Raw genomic sequence first — 22,291 nt, 5'->3', positions numbered from 1 at the left:
AGCTTGATATTGTGTGCGACGCTGCGTTAACTTGATTTCCACAGCATCTGCGTGTACGGGAGGAAGGGTTTTATATTGTACTGACTAACGTTGTTACACTGTAGTGATTTGTCTTGTTACACTGTACTGATTACTGTCGTTACACTCCACTGATTAGTGTTGCTATACTGTACTGATTAGTGTTGTTACACTCCACTGATTAGTGTTGTTATACTGTACTGATCAGTGTTGTTAGACTGTACTGATTACTGTTATTACACTCCACTGATTAGTGTTGCTATACTGTACTGATTAGTGTTGTTACACTCCACTGATTAGTGTTGTTATACTGTACTGATCAGTGTTGTTAGACTGTACTGATTACTGTTATTACACTCCATTGATTAGTGTTGTTATACTGTACTGATTACTGTTGTTACACTCCACTGATTAGTGTTGTTATACTGTACTGATTGGTGTTGTTACACTGTAGTGATTAGTGTTGTTACCTGTACTGATTAGTGTTGTTATACTGTAGTGATTAGTGTTGTTACCTGTACTGATCGGTGTTGTTATACTGTACTGATTGGTCTTGTTACACTCCACTGATTAGTGTTGTTACACTGTACTGATTACTGTTGTTACACTCCACTGATTAGTGATGGTGTCAGTTGGTTCAACAACTGAATGGTTGAAGGGAATTAGCTGTTCCTAAAGTGGTGGTGTGAGATTTAGGCTTCTCTACCTCCTGCCCGATGGGACTGTTTTATATTCGAAACAATTTCTCTTGTTTGAATGGTTTGTAATTGGTGAAGCACATGTGGGGCTGTTTTCATTCGGGAGGGTGCTAAGGAGAGTTTTTATTATTTTGCAGGCTGGAAATTTTGTCAGTGTTAAACGTTTTTGCTGAGGGTTAACTGATTTATTCTGGCACCTGTCCTTCCCTCAGCTCCCAATGAGAGTGTCTCTGTGATGACTGGAACCGAGGGAGCTTCGGCCACGTTACCCTGTGCGTTCACACGGCCTCGGCAGAGCCTCACCGCACACACGGTGACGTGGATGAGGAAGGATCCCTACCGACACATCGTCACCTTCAGGCACCAAGGAAATGGATCATGGGCAGCAGAAAACGGAGTGACTCGGTACGAGCTCGTCGGGGACCCAAATCTGGGAAACTCCTCGACCAGAATAAAGCAGCTGAGAGTGGAGGACAGTCACAGCTACCTGTGTCTGGCTGGGTTCAGGAAAAGCAAGCATGATTATTCATCCGACAGAGACAGCACCAAACCCCAATATATCCATGTGATCCAGAGTGAGATCCGGCTGCAGGTCACCCCAGGTAAGAAACCATTGACACACTCTGCAGGGTATGGGGAGGGTTTTAGGGATGGGTGGGGGGAAGCCTGCTACCATTATCCTTTCTCTAATCAACCCCCACCCCCGGGTTTATCTGTCTGTCCCCGAGTGAGATCTGACTGTAGATCAGACTCGGAAAAGAACCCGTCCCCACATTCAAGTTCAAGTTTAATTGTCAATCAGCCACACGTGCATACAGCAAAACAAAACAGCGTTCCTCCAGGGACAAGGTGTAAAGCAGAGTAGCAACAGCACACAGTACACATCGTTACGATCTCAGAAAAGCATACAGTCACAAAAAGACATAATATAGCCCAAGTTCTTGAGTGGTCTGGCTTGGAGCTGGATGGTAGATTGGATATTGTCCTGGTCCAGCTTGTCTCTCACTAATTGAACACTGGGGGGCAGCACTGAGCAAAAGAGGAAGGCAGCACCGATGGGAGGGGCCTGTCCCCAACCCACGACGGACTCCAGCACGTCCACAGAGGCCTCTGCTCTCTCCCACACCATCTCGGCATCTTCTGCAGTGTTCAGGGATGGGTCGGAACCTCCAGCACCCATTGTATTCTGTGTCCAGACTCCGGGGATGAATGTTAAATCGGCCACTTCCAGCCTCAGCTGGTGATGAGTTCCATTTCCCCACCACATCTCCATCTCAGACGGTCCCTCACACAGGGTGGCCCCCAGACCTTCAACGGGCCCCCTGGCGGGGCCTTGCCTGAGCCTGGGAGGAATGAGTGGAGTTCTAACGGAGGATCAGGAAGCTTCCCAGAGACGACTCACACTCAGGTCAAGTCAATTCAAGTTTATTGTCATTTCGACCATAGACTGCTGGTACAGTACACAGTAAAAACAAAACAACTTTCCTCCAGGACCCTGGTGCTACATGAAACAACACAAAACTACACTAGACTATGTGAAACAGCACAAGGCTACACTAGGCTACATAAAACCACATAAAAACTGTACTAGACTACAGACCTGCACAGGACTACATAAAGTGCACAAAACAGTGCAGGGCAGTACAATAACTAATAAACAAGACAATAGGCATAGTAGAGGACAAATTACAATATAATAATAAATGATGTAGATGCCAGTCTAGACTAGTGGTCACCAACCTTTTTAAGCCCAAGATCGACCCTACTAAATCGGTTAGTCACATGCATGCACATCGAACAGAAAAGACCGGAAATAAAACCCCGCAACCCAGAAGTCAAAATAATGTGTGTACACCAGGGGTCACCACCGTTTTTTGCACCACGGACCGGTTTAACATCGACAATATTCTTGTGGACCAGCCGACGGATGGGGGGGTGGGGGTGTTAATCACAACCGGAATACAGCGATACTCGAAGCCGGTTCCTTATGTCCAGTCTATTCCGCTATTTAGTTTCCTTGGCTCTCAGCACTTAACTTCTTTCCCACTTGCTCACGTTTTTTCCGCTGAAAAACCTCAACCGGTTTGTCTCTAAGTACAGGGTGCTTGGACTCAGGGTACCGAAGCAGTTTTGAAGCAGCTTCATTGCCTCATTAGACAGCCTCTGGGCCCGAACTCCAGCCTCCCACCCGCCCACCGCCAGACGCCTTGGCCAGGTGTGGCTGGTCATGGGTGGGGTGAGAGGACAAGGTGAGGGCTGGAGGTCCCCGTGCCGGGGCCGCGGCGGTCGCAGTCCGGAGAGAGTGACCGACCGAGCGAGGAGTGTGACAGGACGCGCCCGCCCCTCTTGTAGGATCTATCGGCCGACAAAGGGATGTCTTGAGGGATGACTTTCAGTAGATCGCAGCGAGGTAGCTGCTCTGCTACTTACGAAACCCTGAGCCCGAATTAGGTCATCTGCGAATATTTTAGCACCAGGTTTCCCACGAACATTTGGTGTGCTAAGCAAGTTTAGAAGCAGCTCCCATCTATCCGTGCTCCAGGCCAGTAGCAACGGCACTTCCCGCCGGCCACGCGAGGCCAATCAGTGATCCCTGGCGCGAGGGTATCTCTGCGTTTAGGCGACTGACGACCTCGCGTACGTTCAAGTTCAACAGTGGGCGTGACAGGGAATGAGGAAAGGTGCAGCTGATCCATATCGTTTCTTCACGGCCCGGTGGTTGGGGACCACTGAAGTACACTGTGTAGCGCATGGCGGGGGAGCTACACGCATGCACACTGGGCAGAAAGAACAGAACTAAAACCCCGCAACCCAGTAACAATCTCTCAACAGTATTTGTGTATTTATTTTTCATTCTTTTTGGGATCTACTGGGAAGATCTCAAAGATCGACCAGTCGATCGCGATCGATGGGTTAGCAACCACCAGTCTAGACTCTGGGTATTGAGGAGTCTGATCAGTTGGGGAAAGAAACTGTTGCACAGTCTGTTCGTGAGAACCCGAATGGTTCGGTACCTTTTGCCAGATCGCAGGAGGGAGAAGACTTCGTGCGAGGGGTGTGTGGGGTTCTTCACAATGCTGTTAGCTTTGTGGGTGCAGCACGTGGTGTAAATGTCTGTAATGCAGGAAGAGAGACCCCAATGATCTTCTCAGCTGACTTCACCATCTGCTGCAGGGTCTTGCGATCCGAGATGGTGCAATTTCCAGACTAGGCAGTGATGCAGCTGCTCAGGACGCTCTCGATACAACCCCTGTAGAATGTGGTGAGGATGGAGGGTGGGAGATGCAGTTTTCTCAGCCTTCGCAGAAAGTAGAGATGCTGCTGGGCTTTCTTGGCTATGGAGCTGGTGTTGAGGGACCAGGTGAGATTCTCCGCCAGGTGAACACCAAGAAATTTGGTGTTCTTAACAATCTCAACGGAAGAGCTCAAAGTTTCAGGAAGAGCTTCCTTTCTGTTGTCAGATTTCTGAATGGACAATCAGAAGAATGTCCTTTTTTTCCCTTTTTTCCCTCTTTTTGTTCTACATAATTTAAAATTATACATATAGATATATATTTCTTATTGTAAAGAAACAAAAAAAAGAAAAGGGCCCATTCTGCTGAAACAGTCGAATTTGCAAACATTGGAGCCCACTGATAAGGTCGATCATCCACCATTGACCTCCTCTGATCGTCACTGACCTTTGGACCCTCACTCCAACTCCATTCCGTCCGGCGGTCTACCTTCTCTCTTCATTCACATCTTCTCTCCTCATCTCTCCCCAGCAAAAGTCCATGAATTCCCGGCTCCCAGACACACAAGAAAGAACAACATCCCTCTCATTCACAAACATGCCCCATTATCTCTAGTCATAACCCAAACATTGCTGCTCCAGAGAAACCATTACCTCAGCAGTGGAACATCACAGAGAAGCCATTGCATTAGCAGTGAAACCGTACAGCGTGTTACAGTAATTTATAGTCTTTTTATTAATATGTATTGCAATGTATTATCGTGTGGCGGGGTGGAGATGTGTCTCTACCTAAGGGGTTGTAAGATGCTCCTTCCCTCCGCGAGCCTGCAGGTCACCCTTGCCCACGGTGTAGCACCTGCTTAGCCCCCCCACCCCACCCCTCCTTCCAGCCCAGAATCAGGGTGATGTGAAGCCATGGGAACAGATGGTGGATGTTCGTATAAGCAGCTGGTGCAGATCACAAGTCCTGGTTATACACATGACAAGATAGGCCAAAGCCAGCATGGTTTCCTGAAAGGAAAATCCTGCCTGACAAAACTACTGTAATTCCTTGAGGAAATTACAAGCGGGGTAGATAAAGGAGATGCAGTAGATGTGGTGTACTTGGATTTCCAAAAGGCCTTTGACAAGGTGTCACACATGAGGCTGCTTAGCAAGATAAGAGCCCATGGAATTACAGGGAAGTTACTAGCATGGGTGGAACATTGACTGGTCGTCAGAAAATAGAGAGTGAGAGTGTGAGTCGAGTAAGGGGCACTGCCACCCGGCTGTAATCCCTGATGAAACGACGATAGAAGTTTGCAAACCCAAGTTTGCTTGAGTGTCGTGGGTCTTGGCCACTCCGCCACCGCCCGGATCTTTTCGGGATCCACTCTCACTCGTCCGCTCTCGATGATGTACCCTAAGAAGCTGACTGAGGGGACATGAAACTCTCACTTCTCAGCTTTAATGATACTTTGTTCTCCCAAAGTCTCTGCAGAACCTGACAGACATGGTGGGTGTGTTCCTGAAGACGGCGGGAGAAGATTAAGATGTCATCCAAATAAACAAACACAAAACGGTTAATAAAGTCTCTAAGGACATTGTTTATCAGGGCTTGGAAAACGGCCGGGGCATTGGTGAGGCCGAATGGCATGACCAGGTATTCGTAGTGACAAAGAGGGGTGTTAAATGCTGGTTTCCACTCATCTCCCTCCTTTATCCTGAGCAGGTGGTAGGCACTTCGTAGGTCCAACTTGGAGAAGATGGTGGCTCCGTGAAGTGGTTGGAAAGCAGAGTTGATAAGGGGCAGTGGATACTTGTTCTTTATAGTTATGCTGTTTAGGCCTCGGTAGTCAATGCAGGGGCACAGTCAACCGCCTTTCGTCCACACAAAGAAGAAACCTGCGCCAACAGGGGAGGATGAGGGTCGGGTTATGCCTGCTGTGAGAGATTCATTTAGGTAAGCCTCCATTGCTTCCTCTCTGGCCAGGACAGGTTATACAGCCGACTGGTAGGTAGAGGGGCACTGGGGAGAAGGTCAATAGTACAATCGTAAGGTTGGAGTGGAGGCAGGGAAAAGGGCCCGTTATTTACTAAACACTTGTCCCAGATCGTAATACTCTGCTGGAACCTTGGATAAGTCAGGGGTTTCAGAAGCAGACAAGTTTGCGGTGACTTTCACAGGAGAATGGGCTGACTGTAGACAAGTGGAGTGACAGAACGGACTCCAGCTGACTATCTTCCAGGTGGACCAGTCGATGTGGAGATTATGGCAGCTTAACCGGGGTACCCAAGAACAATAGCTTAAGGAGAGGAAATTAAGTTAAATTGTACCTGTTCCCGATGGTTCCCAGAGAGAGTAAGAGACAGGGGATGGTGTGCAGTGTGTGACTCAGGCCAGTAGTCTACCATCCAGTGCCTGGGCTTCCAGAGGGATACTCAACTGCTCCGGAGGAATTCCGGCCTGGGAAGATATGTTTCCATCCAAAAGGTTTCCCTCGGCGCCAGAGTCCACTAGAGCGGACAGAGACAGGGACTGTTGGTTGTAACACAAAATGGCTTGGATCTGCATCTGGGTTCGGGGGACGGAAGGGAATGTTGTGTGGCTCACCAAGATCCCCCTTTCTACTGGTGAGCCCTCCCTTTTGGCCAAAGGGAACAGGTAGCACGGAAGTGGCCAGACTGGCCACAATAGAGACAATCCCCTGCTCTTAATCTCTGGAATTGTTCTGTGGGGGAAAGGCGGTTCGGGCCCAGCTATTTGGGCTCCTCTCACGGAATGGGGGAAACGGCTGGACTGGGAGCTATTCTAGGAGCGGGAGGAGAAGAGAGGCCTGTGCTGGTGGGAGACGGTACAGGGTGCCGTGGAGTGGCCAAAGGTGGTGGACGACCAGTTCTCTCCCTATGACGTTCTCGAAGACAATTGTCCAACCTGGTGGCTAGGGAGATCAAGGAGTCCAGGCTGTCGGTGTCATCTCTTGTCATCAACTCGTCTTTCACCATGTTGCTGAGGCCATTCGGAAATACCCCTTGGAGTTCCTCATCATTCCACCCTGAGTTCCACCTGCTAATGTCCAGAATTCCACGGAATATTCGGCAACACTGCGTGAGCCCTGACAGAAGTAAGTAGACACTTAGCAACAGCTTTACCACGGACTGGGAGGTCAAAGATCTTTCTCATTTCTGTGATAAAGGTGGGGAATGAAGAGCAGATATCCGGCTGTTTGTCCCAAACAGCTGTAGCCCCCGCTAAGGCACTTTCCCGCAACAATCCCATGATATAAGCGATCTTTGACTTGTCTGTGGAATACGTCAATGACTGCTGATCGAACACCAAGGAGCATTGCAGAAGGAAGGCCCGTCACTTCCCCAAATCTCCAGTGGAGTGTTCTGGTTCAGGTACATGAGGCTCTCTTGGTGTGGGTGTTGCTGACACGTAGGGGTTGCCACTACAGACTGTCTGGGTTGGTTAGACAGAGTTCCAGGAGTTGATGGGGTAAAATGAGTGGATACACGGTTCACCTGGTCACCAATCTTCTTTACGTTCGCAGACAGGGAACGGAGGTTCTCCATGACCTCCCAGAGAAGTTGATCGTGCAGACCCAGCAGGGAGCCCTGGCTAGCGAGGGTTTGTTACAGGGTATTCGTATCCACTGGGTCCATTGTGACCAGATCGTTCTGAGGAGAACCCAAGTGCAGGACACAGGCATGGGCGACAATCTTTGCATCATCAATGGGGACGGGAGAGGTTCTGGAGGATTGGAGGGTCACGGATGTTGTTCCTTTATTCAAGAAGGGGAGTAGAGATAGCCCAGGAAATTATAGACCAGTGAGTCTTACCTCAGTTGTTGGAAAGCTGATAGAAAAGATCCTGAGAGGAAGGTTTTATGAAAACTTGGAGGTATAACATGATTAGGAGTAGTCGGCATGGCTTTGTCAAAGGCAGGTGGCGCCTTATGAGCCTGATTGAATTTTTTGAGGATGTGATTAAACGCATTGATGTAGGGAGAGCTGTAGATGTAGTGTATATGGATTTCAGCAAGGCATTTGATAAGGTACCCCATGCAAGGCTTCTTGAGAAAGTAAGGAGGCACAGGATCCAAGTGGACATTGCTTTGTGAATTGAGAATTGGCTTGCCCACAGAAGGCAAAGAGTGGTTCTAGATGGGTCATATTCTGCATGGATGTCAGTGACCAGTGGTGTGCCTCAGAAATCTGTTCTGCGACCCCTACTCTTCGTGATTTTTATAAATGACCTGGATGAGGAGGTGGAGGGATGGGTTAGTAAATTTGTTCATGACACAAGGTTAGGTGTGTTGTGGATAGTGTGGAGGGCTGTCAGAGGTTCCAGCAGGACATCGATAAAATGCAAGACTGGGCTGAGAAGTGGCTGATGGAGTTCAACCCAGATAAGTGTGAGGTGGTTCATTTTCATAGGTCAAATATGATGGCGGAATATAGTATTAATGGTAAGACTCTTGGCAGTGTGGAGGATCAGAGGGATCTTGGGGTCTGAGTCCATAGGAAGCTCAAAGCAGCTGCGCAGGTTGACTCTGTGCTTGAGAAGGTGTACGATGTATTGGCCTTCATCAATCGTGGAACTGAATTTCGGAGCCGAGGGGTAATGTTGCAGCAATATAGGACCCTGGTCAGACCCCACTTGGAGTACTGTGCTCAGTTCTGATTGCCTCACTACAGGAAGGATGTGGAAGTCATAGAAAGGGTGCAGAGGAGATTTACAAGGATGTTGCCTGGATTGGGGAGCATGCCTTATGAGAATAGGTTGAGTGAACTCGGCCTTTTCTCTTTGGAGTGAAGGAGGTGAGAGGTGCCCTGATTGAGGTGTATAAGATAATGAGAGGCATTGATCGTGTGGATCGTCAGAGGCTGTTTCCCGGGGCTGAAATGGTTGCCACAAGCGGACACAAGTTTAAGGTGCTGGGGAGTAGGTACAGAGGAGATGACAGGGGCAAGTTTTTTATTCAGAGAGTGGTGAGCGTATGGAATGGGCTGCCAGCAACAGTGGTGGAGATGGATACGATAGGGTCTTTTAGGAGACTTTTAGATAGGTACATGGAGCTTAGTTGAACAGTGGGCTGTGGGTAAGCCTAGTAATTTCTGAGGTAGCGACATGTTCAGCACAACTTTGTGGGCTGAATGGTCTGTATTGTGCTGTAGGTTTTCTATTGAGTTAGGATGCAGACGTGGATGTGAACGTTAGACAGCAAACAGGAGGAACATTGATACGGAGCCCAGACACTGACACTTGACTCAGAGAGACAGAGTCTCACAGGTAAACCTTCAAACTGGAGCTGAACTTAGAACAAATGGTTCTAAGCAGTTGGGAAATGTTAGTTATCAGACAGGAAAAAGACCAACGATCTGGCAACTGGGGTTTGTAACACCAGGGTTCTTATACTGCAGGTCCTGATGGAAAATAGGTGTGTCGTCATCAAAGAAAATTAGAAGCAATTGGAAAATTAACGGTCAGAACCATGGCACAATCAAAGAAAATGAGAGGAAACTAGGGAATAAACTATCAGGACCGTGACAATTCTAGGACAAGTACCATGACTTCAGGATTGAAGGATGTTCATTTAGAACAGAGATGTGGAGAAATTACTTTAGTCAGAGGGTGATAAATCTGTGGAATTTGTTGCCACGAGCGGCTGTGGAAGCCAAGTCATTGGGTGCATTTAAGGCAGAGTTAGATAGGTTCTTGATTAGCCAGGGCATCAAAGGGTATGGGGAGAAGGCAGGGGAGTGGGGATGACTGGAAGAATTGAATCAGCCCATGATTGAATGGCAGAACAGACTCGATGGGCCGAAAGGCCTACTTCTGCTCCTATATCCTATGGTCTTCTGGACCACTGACACCAGGCAGGCAATCTCTGAAATGCATTGATAATCGCTGCCATCACCCATCTTGCTGCCTGGCCTGCTGAGTTCCTCCAGCATTTTGTGTGTGTTCATCATGGTTAAGAGACTGTGATTGCCCACATCACACAACACAGCACATACCGATGATGATGATTGCAATGTACTGCTGCACAAAACACAAGCCGGTGAAATTATCCTAATCCCGATTGTGATTCTGCAGAATGTCAGGGGGAGGAGGCAGACAGGACACGATTACAGGGCTCAACCTGTCACATTGATCAAGACAGAAGCCAGCCCCCTCCATGGATTCTGTCTACACTTCTCACCGTCTCTGCGAAACAGACTGCAAAATCAGAGACCCTCCCATCCACCCTGGACATTCTCTCTTCGGCCCTCTCCCACTGGGCAGAAGATACAACAGCCTGGATGCACGGACCACCAGGCTGAAGGACAGCTTTTATCCTACAGTTATAACTACGGAGTGGTCCCCGGTACGATAAGATGGACTCTCCACCTCATTATTTATTTGTTTATTCATTTAGTGATACAGCACGGAACAGGCCCTTCCGACCCAACGAGCCACACCACCCAGAAACCCACCTATTGAACCCACGATGATTTACAATGACCAATTAACCGACGAGCCGGTCCATCCTTAGACTGTGGGAGGAAACCGGAGCACCCGGAGGAAACCCACGCGGTCACAGGGAGAACATACAAACTCCTCACAGACGGTGCAGGAATTGAACTCCGAACTCCAACACCCCAAGCTGTCATAGTGTCACGCTAACGGCTGTGCTACCGTGGCAACCCACTTCATTATGGCCCTGCACCTCACTGCCTGCCCGCACTGAACTTTCTCAGTAACTGTCACACTTTATTCTGCACTCTGCTGTTGTGTCCCCTGTACTGTGTTAGAATGTACTGATTCATGTTGTTACACTGTAGTGATTTGTGTTGTTATACTTTATTCTGCACTCTGCTGTTGTGTCCCCTGTACTGCTCCAGTTTGCTGATGTGATGAAATGATCTGCTCAGGCAACAAAGTTTTTCACTGCCCCAACTACTTGTGTCAGTAATGAATGGACGACCAATTCACCTCTCGTGCTTGCTGAAGACTTGCCGAATCTCCTGACCTGCAATGCTGAGAGTTGCCTTTCCTCTACGGACGCTGGCCGACCCACTGAGCTCCTTCGGCAGGTCGCTTTTCCACTCGACGTACAACTGTAGGTTCAGAGCTTTGACCGGTGACCACTTGGTGTTTGGGATTGATCAGTTAGAGCAAATTGAAGGAAGGCAAGGACACGAGCAGTGGCCATCGTCACAGCGGCCATCGTCTGAGTGGACAGTCGGAATGGTGATCTTGAGGCTTTAGTTCTTTGAAGCTTCCGTGAGGAAAGGCTTCACTCAGAGAAAGCAAAGGAAAGAAAAGCTCAGGTTTCTCCATCTCGTCTTTATATCTGCTGAACTGAGACAATGGAGATGCCCGGCAGGATAGTGGAATTCTCCTCTTGTGGGATGTGGGAAGGCAGGGAGACCTCCAGTGTCCCTGACGACTACAACTGTGAGAAGTGGATCCAGCTGCAGCTTCTAACCATCCGCGTGAAGGAGTCGGAGCTGGAACTGGTTGAACTCCGGATCATCCGGGCGGATGAGAGGGTGATGGATAGGTCACACAGAGAGGTAGTTACACCCAAGGTGCAGGAGAGTACCCCTGTGGCCATCCCCCTCAAAGTGGTATACTGTCAGGGGGAGGGGAGTGGGTGGAGAGGGATGACCTAACAGAGGAAAGTCACAGTGGTTGGGTCTCTGGCACTGAGTCAGCCTCTGTGACTCAGAAGGGAAGGGGGGAGAAGAGGCACGCTGTGGTAATGGGGGATTTGTTAGCTAGGGGAACGGACAGGAGGTTCTGTGGTGAGAACGAGATTCCTGGATGGTACGTTGCCTCCCGGGTGCCAGGGTCCGGGATATCTCAGATTGAGTCCTCAGCATTCTGGAGTGGGAGGGTGAGTTGCCAGAGGTCGTGAAGCATGTAGGTGCCAATGACATGGGTAGGACGAGTGATGAGGTTCTGCATCGGGAGTCAGGTACTAAGTTAAAGGGCAGGAACTCCAGGGTTGTGATCTCAAGATTGCTACCTGTGCCACATGCTACTGAGCCTAGAACTAGAAAGATTATACAGTTCAATACGTGGCTAAGGAGTTGGTGCAGGAGGAAGGGCATAAGATTTTTGGATCATCGGTCTCTCTTCCAGGGAAAGTGGACCTGTACAGAAGGGACAGTTTGCACCTGAACTGGAGGGAGATTAATATCCCTGTGGGAAGGTTTGTTAACGCTGCATGGTGGGTTTAAACTGGAGTTGCAGGGGATGGGAACCAGAGTGCCAGAATAGTTAGTGGAGAGGTTGTGGAGGCAGATGTTCATAAAACCTCAGACAAAGAAAGGTTGAGCAGGGTGTGACTCGCGTCCTGAGCTGCGTATATGTTGAGTCATTGTGGAAAGAGCTAAGGAACTGCAAGTGTCAAAAGACCCTGATGGGAGTTGTATACAGACCCCCTGAACAGTAGTAAAGATGTGGTCTTCAGATTACAACGGGAGAAAGAAAATGCATGTTACAATAATCACGGGGAATTTCAATGTGCTGGGAGATTGGGAAAATCAGCTTGGTGCTGGATTACAGGAGGAAAGTCTAGAGTCGTATGAGATGGATTTTTAGAGCAGCTCGTGGTTGAGCCCACTGGGGGATCAACTATTCTGGATTAGGTGTTGTGTAATGAACCAGAATTGATTAGAGAGCTTATGGTAAAAGAACCCTTAGGGGAAAGTGATCATAATATGATCAAATTCAACCTGGAATTTGAGAAGCTAAATCAGCTGTATCAGTATTTCAGTGGAGTAAAGTGAATTACAGAGGCATGAGAGAGGAGCTGGCCAGAATTGATTGGAAAAGAACGCTCGCCGGGATGATGGCAGAACAGCAATGGCTGGAATTTCTGGAAGCAGGTCGGAAGGCACAAAATATATACATCCCAAAGAGGAAGAAGTATTCTGAAGGCAAGATGACATAACCGTGACTAACAAGAGAACATAAAAGCCAAAGAGGGAGCATATAATAGAACAATAATTCATGGGAAGTTAGAGGATTGGGAAGCTTTTAAAAATCAACAGAAGGCAACTAAAAAGTCATTATGAAGGTAAAGATTAAATATGAAAGTAAGCTAGCCAATAATATTAAAGAATATACCAAAAGTTTCTTCAGATATTTGAAGTGTAAAGGAGAGGTGAGAGTGGATATTGGACCGCTGGAAACCGATGTAGAAGAGGTGGTAATGAGGGACAATGAAATGGCGGATGAACTGAATTAGTATTTTGCATCAGTCTTCACTGCAGAAGATGGTATCAGTATGGTGGAAGTTCCAGGTGTCAGGGGTCATGAAGTGCGTGAAGTTACCATTACTAGAGAGAAGGTTCCTGGGAAACTGAAAAGTATGAAGGTAGATAAGTCACCTGGACCAGATGCTGTACATCCCAGAGTTCTGAAAGAGGTGGCTGTTGAGATTGGGGAGGCATTAGTAATGATCTTTCAAGATTCACTAGATTCTGGAATGGTTCTGGAAGACAGGAAAATTGCAAATGTCTTTCCAATATTCAAGAAGGGAGAGAGACAGAAGAAAGGAAACTATAGGTGAGTTAGTCTGATCTCAGTGGTTGGGAAGATGTTGGAGCTGATTTTTAGGGATGAGATCTCAGGGTATTTGGAGGCACATGATAAAATGGGCTGTAGTCAGCATGGTTTCCTTAAGGGAAAATCTTGCCTGATAAATCTGTTGGAATTCTTTGAAGAACTCACAAGCAGGTTAGACAAAGGAGAATTGGTGGATGTTGTGTATTGGATTTTCAGAAGCTCTTTGACAAGGTGCCACACATGAGGGTGCTTTACAGGTGATGAGCCCATGGTATTCCAGGAAAGATACTAGCTTGGATTAAGCAGGGGCTGATTGGCAGGAGACAAAGAGTGGGAATAAAGGGAGCCCTTTCTGGCTGGCAGCTGGTGACTAGTGGTTTTCGACAGGGGTCTGTGTAGGGACCGATTCTTTTTACGTAATGTGTCAATGACTTGGATAATGAAATTGATGGCTTTGTTGCAAAGTTTGCAGACGATATGAAGATATGAGGGGCAGGTAGTTTTGAGGAGGTAGAGAGGCTGCAGAAGGACTGAGACAGATGAGGAGAATGGGCAAAGAAATAGCAGATGGAATAGTGTCGGGAAGTGTATGGTCGTGCACTTTGGTAAAAGAAATGAAAGGATTGACTATTTTTTAAATGGAGAGAAAATACAAAAATCTGAGGCAGAAAGGGATTTGGAAATGCTTGTGCAGGATTCCCTAAAGGCTAACTTGCAGGCTGAGTCAGCGGTGAGGAAGGCAAATGCAATGTTCACATTCATTTCAAGAGGAGAAGAATATAAAAGCAAGGATGTTTTCACCAGAATTCAGAAGAATGAGGTGTTTCCTTATTGAAATCTTTTGAACGGTGAGAGGCCTTGATAGAGTGGATGTTTAGAGGATATTTCCAATGGTAGGAGAGTCTAAGACCAGAGGACACAGCCTCAGAATAGAGATGCGTACTTTTAGAACAGAGATGAGGAGCAATTTCTTTAGCCAGAGAGTGGTGAATCTGTGGAATTCTTTGCCACAGGCAGCTGTGAATTCACAGTAAGTTAGTTACAATAAGAAATATCTAAAAACAAATAAGTAGTGTAAAAAGAGAGCAGAATGGATGTGGTGTTCATGGGTTCATGGACCGTTCATAAATCTGATGGCGGAGGGGAAGAAGCTGTTCCTGAAACATTGAGTGTGAGTCTTCAGGCTCCTGTACCTCCTCCCTGATATTAGCAATGAGAAGAGGACGTGTCCTGGGTGGAGGGGGTCCGTGATGATGAATGCAGTGGAGCGTAGGAAAAAAAATTAGAACAAGATACAAAATTAAATGAATAAATAGTATGAAATAGGAATGATTTGGCAGGTTATGGGCCAAACGCTTGCAAATAGGACCTTGGATGATGACCTTGGTTAGTATGGACCATCGGGCCGAAGGATCTGTTGGGCTGTACAGTGTGCCTCCACAACTCTAGTATCGATCGGGAGAAAGCCGCTAGGGCACAATGAAAATGGAAGCACTGTACTGAGGTCTGGTGTTAAAGCTGCTCTCTGTCTCACAGCAAACTCAAACTCTCTCATTTACGTGGTGGTCGTTCTGGTTCTCCTGCTCCTAGTCTGTGTCCTCCTGGCAGTCTCCTGGAAGAAGAAAGGTGAGCGGAGAACTGGCTGGCAAGTGAAGATGACTGTTCCTCTCTATGAAGGAGAGTGGGTGATGGGAGGAGAGTCAGTGGGCTGTGGGAGGGGATTCAGTGGGTGGGAGAGAGTTGGTGAGGTGTGGGAGGGGATTCAGTGGGTGGGGAGAGAGTTGGTGGGGTGTGGGAGGGGATTCAGTGGGTGGGGAGAGAGTCATTGGTCTGTGGGAGGGGATTCAGTGGGTGATGGGGGAGAGTCAGTGGGCTGTGGGAGGGGATTCAGTGGGTGGGAGAGAGTTGGTGGGGTGTGGGAGGGGATTCAGTGGGTGGGGAGAGAGTTGGTGGGGTGTGGGAGGGGATTCAGTGGGTGGGGAGAGAGTCATTGGTCTGTGGGAGGGGATTCAGTGGGTGATGGGGTGAGAGTCGGTGGGTTGTGGAAGGGGATTCAGTGGGTGGGGAGAGAGTCGGTGGGCTGTGGGAGGGGATTCAATGGGTGTGGGGAGAGTGTCTGTGGAATGTGAGAGAGGATTCAGTGGTGGGAGGGGGCAGAGTTCCTTTTGTCTACACACCTTTCTTACTCTGCACTTCTTGGTGCACAACACGGATTTCAGTTTTTAAGTACAATAATGATTGTCTTTTTATTTCTTCAGTTCACATCTGGCTGATGGGTTTCAACAGAGGTACGAAAAGGTAAGGTGAATCGATACAGAGACCAGGCTGGGGTTGAATGGGAGGTCTGTCACCCACAGGTCGAGCACAGCGTGCTGACTTTGTTCAGAGATCTGACTAGTCACTGGAGGCCTGTGACCAGTGGAGTCCCACAGGGATCGGTGCTGGGTCCATTGTTTGTCATCTCTATCAATCATCTGGATGATAATGCAATTAACTGGATCAGCAAATTTGCAGATGTCACCAAGATTGGGGGTGTAGTGGACAGTGAGACAGACTATCACGGCTTGCAGAGGGATCTGGACCAACTGGAAAAATGGGCTGAAAAATGGCAGCTGGAACTTAACGTAGACAAGTGCGAGCTGTTGCAGTTTGGGAGAACCAGCCAGTGTAGGCCTTACATGGTGAATGTACGGCAGTGAGGAGTGTGGTAGAACAAAGGGATCTGAGAATACAGGTCCATAATTCATTGAAAGTGGCGTCACCCGTAGTTACGGATGCAAAGAAAGCTTTTGGCACATTGGCCTTCATAAATCAATTGATGCACCATCAATAACTCACTCTGAGACGTAAGAAGCGAGATATCGGCTTTTATTGACTGGAAGAATGAACAACACTACATCCTGGAGAATGAGGCTGGGCTCAGGCCTCAATTGCCTTTATACAGGGGTCTGTGGGAGGAGCCACAGGGGCAGTCCAGACAGGTATATGTAGTTCACCACATCAATGTATTGAGTAAAGGAGACGGATGTTATGTTGAAGTTGTATAAGACACCAGTGAGGCCTAATTTGGAGTATTGTGTGCAGTTTTGGTCACCAAACTACACGAAAGATTGAAATAAGGTTGATAGAGTACAGAGAAAGTTTACAAGGATGTTGCCGAGTCTGGAGGACCTGAGTTATCGGGAACATAGACGATTGAGAGGAGATTTGATAGAGTTATACAAAATTATGAGGGGTATAGATAGGGTAAGTGCAAGCAGGCTTTTTCCACTGAAGTTGAGTGAGACTGAAGCTAGAGGTCATGGGTTAAGGGTAAAAGGTGAGAAGTTTAAGAGGAACATGAGGGAAACGTCTTCACTCAGAGGGTGGTGAGAGTGTGGAACGAGCTGCCAGCACAAGTGGTGCATGTGGGTTCAATTTCAATTGAAGGGCTTTGGTTCAGATGCAGGTCGATGGGACGAGGCAGATTACTGGTTCGGCATGGGCTCGATGGGCCAAAGGGTCTGTTTCTGTGGTGTACTGTTCCTTGACCCCATGACTATCAGCTTTATTTGTCACAGGCATGTCGAAACATATAGTGAATGTGTCATTTGTGTCAATAACCAACACAGTCTGAGATTGCGCTGGGGGCAGTCGGCAAGTGTTGCCATGCTTCCAACACCAACATAACATGCCCACAACTTACTGACCCTAACCTGTATGATTCTGGACTGTGGGAGGAAACCGGAGCACCCGGAGGAACCCCACGTGGTCATGGGGAGAACGTGCAAGCTCCTTACAGACAGCGGTGGGAATTGAACACGGGCTGCTGGTGGGGTAGAGTGTTACGCTAACCACTGCACTACCTTTCCACCTGCCGATTAGCCACTGAGATTCGTCTGTGAGTGAGCGTCGATCCATCTGGGCAAACGAGGGGTGAATGCCGGATTAAACGTAGACTTGCCGAAGGAGGCATTCCAAAGGCAGCAGTGACCACCCTCACTTCGATTCTCACTCGCTTTTGACCCTCAAATTTAAACATCCATCTTGCTGACCTGAATTAACTTAGACCTTGAGATTTAGGAGAGAATTGGGGTAATACTGTCACATGTACTGAGACACACTGAAAAGCTTGTCTTGCATTCTGTTCACAAATCATTACACAGGGGAGAGAGGGAGGGGGAGGGGAAGAGGGGGAGGGGAGAGAGGGAGAGAAGGGGTAGGGAAGGAAAGAGAGGGAGGGGAGGAGGGGGAGGGAGGGAGAGAGGAGGGGGAGAGAGGGAGAGAAGGGGTAGGGAGGGAAAGAGAGAGGGGGAGGTGAGGGGGAGGAAGGGAGAGAAAGAGCGGGAGGGGGAAGGGGAATTGTCTGGAATTTCCCCCATACCAGACAGAGATGGAACCAGTTAGAATGCTTTCCATGTTGCATCTGTAGAAATTTGCTGGAGTCTTTGTTGACATACTGTCACGAACTCTGTGACGGTTAAAGAACCAGCAGAAATGGAAAACACTTTGGAGTCTGGGATTGCTATAAACTAATAGTGTTTATTAGTACCATCTTCAAGTGGTAAAACTACCAACCCAGGCCAGGATCATCACACACCGGTAGATTCCACAAGGTTACCTCAAACACACAACGTGATAGCCACTTATCCAGTTCCACGACATACGAAATAACTCCAACAGTGATTTGCCACAGGGGTGCCTTTCTTCAGTGAACTACCACACCCAGACAAGAGTAACACACAAGTGGTAATCACAAAGGTTTCCCCCTCACCAGAGAACCCACTCCTGTGGATTAACTACGTGACAGTCACACCCTCATATTCGAATGGAACTCAAACTCACCCTTACAGGCTACAGAGGAGAGAGTCCAAACAATGACCTCTGACACTAGGTTTCTTCTGTTTCAAACCTTCCTCTCCCCTCTTCTCTTCCTTTAAAGACACCGACTGTGACCATAACCAAGGTGACTGTTCTTCTGTGGTAGAGTTATCAACCCAGGCCAGGGTTGGACACACAAATAACTCCCCACCGGTCACATCTTTTCACACTGCGAGAGCCACTGATCGATTTCCCCGAATCGATCCTCGAAAACCCACCTTCCTGTGGGCACAATAAGCTCATCCAGTCTCCAAAACCGTGTGTGTCCGAGTCCAGCAGCTGACCTGGTATTTACTTCAGCATGCTGAACACCAGCTGTCCATCAAACTGCTCCGTCCTCCTCTCTCTGAAGGAACTTTAACAAGCAGGCAACTGTCCTTGTGGAAAGGTAAACAACTTTCAGAGAAACCATAACATCAATCTTTCGAGCAGTTTCTCTCTCTCTCTCTCATTGCACTGGACGCCTCCCTCTCTCTCTTTGTAACAGCTCAAACTGTGTCCAAAAGCCAGTCTCATTCTCCTGACATTTTAAAATGATTGTCCACAGAAAATATGAACCCTAGGGGTACATAACAACACCAAATCTCCTCAAACTCCAATGAAACATAGCCATCGTATTGTCTTCTTTGTAACTGCAATGATATGTCGGGGCCACAATAGACTCTCAGAGATGTTGACACCCAGAAATTTGAAAATGCTCACCCTTTCTACTTCTGATCCCTCGATGAGGACTGGTGTGTGTTCCCTTGTTTTACCCTTTCTGAAGTCCACAATCAGTTCTTTGGTCTCGCTGACGTTGAGTGCAATGTTGTTACAACACCACTCAGCTAGCTGATCTATCTCAGTCCTGTACGCCTTCTCATCCCCACCTCAAATTCTTCCAACAATATTTGTGACATGGGCAAATTTATAGATGACATTTGAACTGTGCCTAGCCACACAGTCATGTGTGTAGAGAGAGTAGAGCCGTGGGCTAAGCACAAACTCCTGAGATACACCAGTGTTGATTATCAGTGAGGTGGAGATGTTGTTTCCAATCCACACAGACTGTGGTCTTCCAGTGAGAAAGTCAAGGATCCAGGAGGTGCAGAGGCCCAGGATTTGGAGCTTGTCAATTAGAACTGCAGGAATGATTGTGTTAAACGCTGAGCTGTAGTCAATACACAGAATCCTGATGTAAGTGTTAGCATTAACAAGAGAAAATCTGCAGATGCTTTCAGGCTTCTGTACCTTCTGCTCAGTGGGAGAGGGGAGAAGAGAGACTATCCAGGGTGAGTGGGGTGTCTTTGATTACGCTGGCTGCTTTACTGAGACGGTGGGAAGTGTAGACAGAGTTCAGTGAGGGGTGACTGGTTTCTGTGATGTGCTGAGACCTGTCCACAACTCTCTGCAGGTTCTTACCGTCCTATCAGACCAGTTACTGTCCGGAGCCTTGAGGCATCCACTCACGGAGATTAGAATTTTCCAGGGCTGAAATGCCCTCACTTCCTGGAAATGTTGAGTGCCAAGTGGATGGTCACAGGTCTACATTGACGAGTTGTTTTCTATATTTCCATGTCTGCACCAGGGTTTATCGATTCAATGATAATTACCAAAACCATAGGAGCAGAATTAGGCCATTCAGCCCATCAAGTCTGCTCTGCCATTCCATCATGGCTGATTTACTATCCCTTTCAACCCCATTCTCCTGCCTTCTCCCTGTAACCTTTGATGCCCTGACTAATCAAGAACCAATCACTCTCTGCTTTAAATATACCCAATAGTTTGCCCTCCACAGCCATCTGTGACAATGAATTCCACAGATTAATCACCCACTGGCTAAAGAAATTCCTCCTCATCTCTATTCTAAATGGACTTCTTTGGATTCTGAGGCTGTGCCTCCCAGTCCTAGACTCCCCGACTACAGGAAACGTTCTCTCCACATCCACTCTATTGAGGCCTTTCAATATGTGACAGGTTTCAATCGATACACCCAGCACTTTGAAATCTGCCTTTGTCTGGTGTGACGGGAAGGTGACCGCAGTTTATCACATTTCTGACACGTTATACAGTAGAAACACCGGCCCTTCAGCCCAACTCCATGCCTGCCCCCTTAACCCTCGTTATCAATGTGCCTTCCAAATGCCTCTTAAATGATGTAACTGTAGGTCTCTCTGCAGCTCGTTCCACACCCACCACCCTCTGTGTGGAAAACACCGCCCTTCAGTTTCCTTTTAAACCTTTCCCCTTTGACCTTTAACCTTACACACCGCAGTAGCATGGTCGCAGTGCTTTACAGTGCCAGTGGTGAGATCTGGGTTCGATTCCAGCTGTCGCCTGTAAGGAGTTTGTGTGTTCCCCCTGTGACTGTGCGGGTTTCCAGTGAAGTCTCTGGTTTCCTCCCACATTCCAAAGACGTTTGGGTCGGGCTTAGTGAGTTCTGGACATGCTGTGTTGGTGCTGGAAGCGTGACAATACTTGCAGGCTGCCCCCCTCACAGTCCTCGCTGATTTGCAAACGACACTGTATAAGCTGGGGTGCCAACAGCTTCTGCACAGCACTGAATGTGTCAACGTGGAGCGGACAGCGAGCTTGTAAATCTGGCAGGAGCAAAGAATGTTGGGAATGGCAAGAGTGGAGTGCTGTGGGAGGGGTGCGGGACAGGTGGCAGAGAAGGTGTGCCGGGGGTGGGGGTGGTGCGGGACAGGTGGCAGAGAAGGTGTGCCGGGGGTGGGGGTGGTGCGGGACAGGTGGCAGAGAAGGTGTGCCGGGGGTGGGGGTGGTGTGGGACAGGTGGCAGAGAAGGTGTGCAGGGGGTGGGGGTGGTGTGGGACAGGTGGTAGAGAAGGTGTGCCGGGGGTGGGGGTGGTGTGGGTGATGTCACACCAGGCCTGAGGATTAGTCAATGACATTTGATTCCAAACACTTGGTTTGTTGATCATTACAGAATGTCTCACTGGCGCTTTCTGCTCCCTCTCTCTCTTCCCCTTTTCCCAACCGTGATTCCCCTCTCCCTGCCCCCTTCCCACTCTCAGTCCACAATAGAGACCCGTATCAGAATCAGGTTTATCATTGCTCACATACGTCATGAAATTTGTTTTTTTTAATGGCTGCAGTGCATAAAATTACTACAGTCCTGTGCAAAGGTCTTAGGCGCACTGTCTATATACTGTGTGTGTCTCAGCTTTTCCGCCAGTACTGTATACCCTCCAGTTTTAAACCCCCTACCCTAGGGGAAAGATCATCTTATCTCTGTGAAGTCCCCTCAGTCTCCTACGTTCAGGTACAATAGACCCAGCCTGTCCAGTCTCCCCTTATAACCAGTCCCAGTACCATCCACACTTTTGCATTCTGTCACTGACGTCCCTCCTATCCAGGGTGACAAGATCTGTACGCAGTACTCCAAATGCAGTCCGGTATGGCTGATGTACAAGGTAGTCCGTGATGGAGTCAAACGTGCCAAGTGATGTCTTCACTGCCCTGACTGCTTGTGTCTCCACTTTCAGGGAACAATGTACCTGTACCCCTCAGTCCCTCTTCTGCAACTCTCTCCTGAGCCCTACCATTCACTCTGTTAGCGATCCACCATGAAGGACCCATCACCCAGGACATGCCCTCTTCTCATTGCTACCGTCAGGGAGGAGGCACAGGAACCCGAAGACACACTCAATGTTTCAGGACAACTTCTTCCCCTCCACCATTAGATTTCTGACTGGTCCACAAACCCACGAACACTACCTCACTATTTTTGCTCTCTTTTCACAATATTTATTTTTAAATATATTTCTTTTTGTAATTTCTAGATTTTTGATGCATTGCACTTCACTGCTGCCACAAAACAACAAATTTCACAACATATGTCAGAGATATTGAACCTGATTCTGAATTCTTGCCTTGGTTTGTCATAAACTCACAGAGCACGACACACAGAAACAGACCCTTTGGCCCATCTAGTCC

The 22,291-nt window shown here is 48.1% G+C and overlaps 1 protein-coding gene across 4 annotated transcripts in view; it reads left to right on the top strand.

Annotated features, from left to right (window-relative positions):
* The window catches only part of LOC140728805 (uncharacterized), a 158,977-nt gene that overhangs the window by 118,706 nt on the left and 17,980 nt on the right, over nucleotides 1-22,291 (top strand). For 3 of the 4 annotated variants that reach the window (XM_073047762.1, XM_073047764.1, XM_073047761.1), the window contains exons 2-3: nucleotides 15,032-15,121; nucleotides 15,754-15,793. In XM_073047762.1, the coding sequence (XP_072903863.1) occupies nucleotides 15,032-15,121; nucleotides 15,754-15,793 (130 nt within the window). Of the gene's footprint in view, nucleotides 1-977; nucleotides 1,319-15,031; nucleotides 15,122-15,753; nucleotides 15,794-22,291 lie in introns of those variants that run through there. The other variant, XM_073047763.1, reaches the window with a different exon arrangement.

This window comes from Hemitrygon akajei, chromosome 6 (assembly GCF_048418815.1).
Source record: "Hemitrygon akajei chromosome 6, sHemAka1.3, whole genome shotgun sequence".
NCBI classification, from domain to species: Eukaryota; Metazoa; Chordata; class Chondrichthyes; order Myliobatiformes; family Dasyatidae; genus Hemitrygon; species Hemitrygon akajei.
The sequence above is the reverse complement of the archived record's forward strand: the minus strand, read 5'-3'. Positions and strand labels throughout refer to the sequence as shown.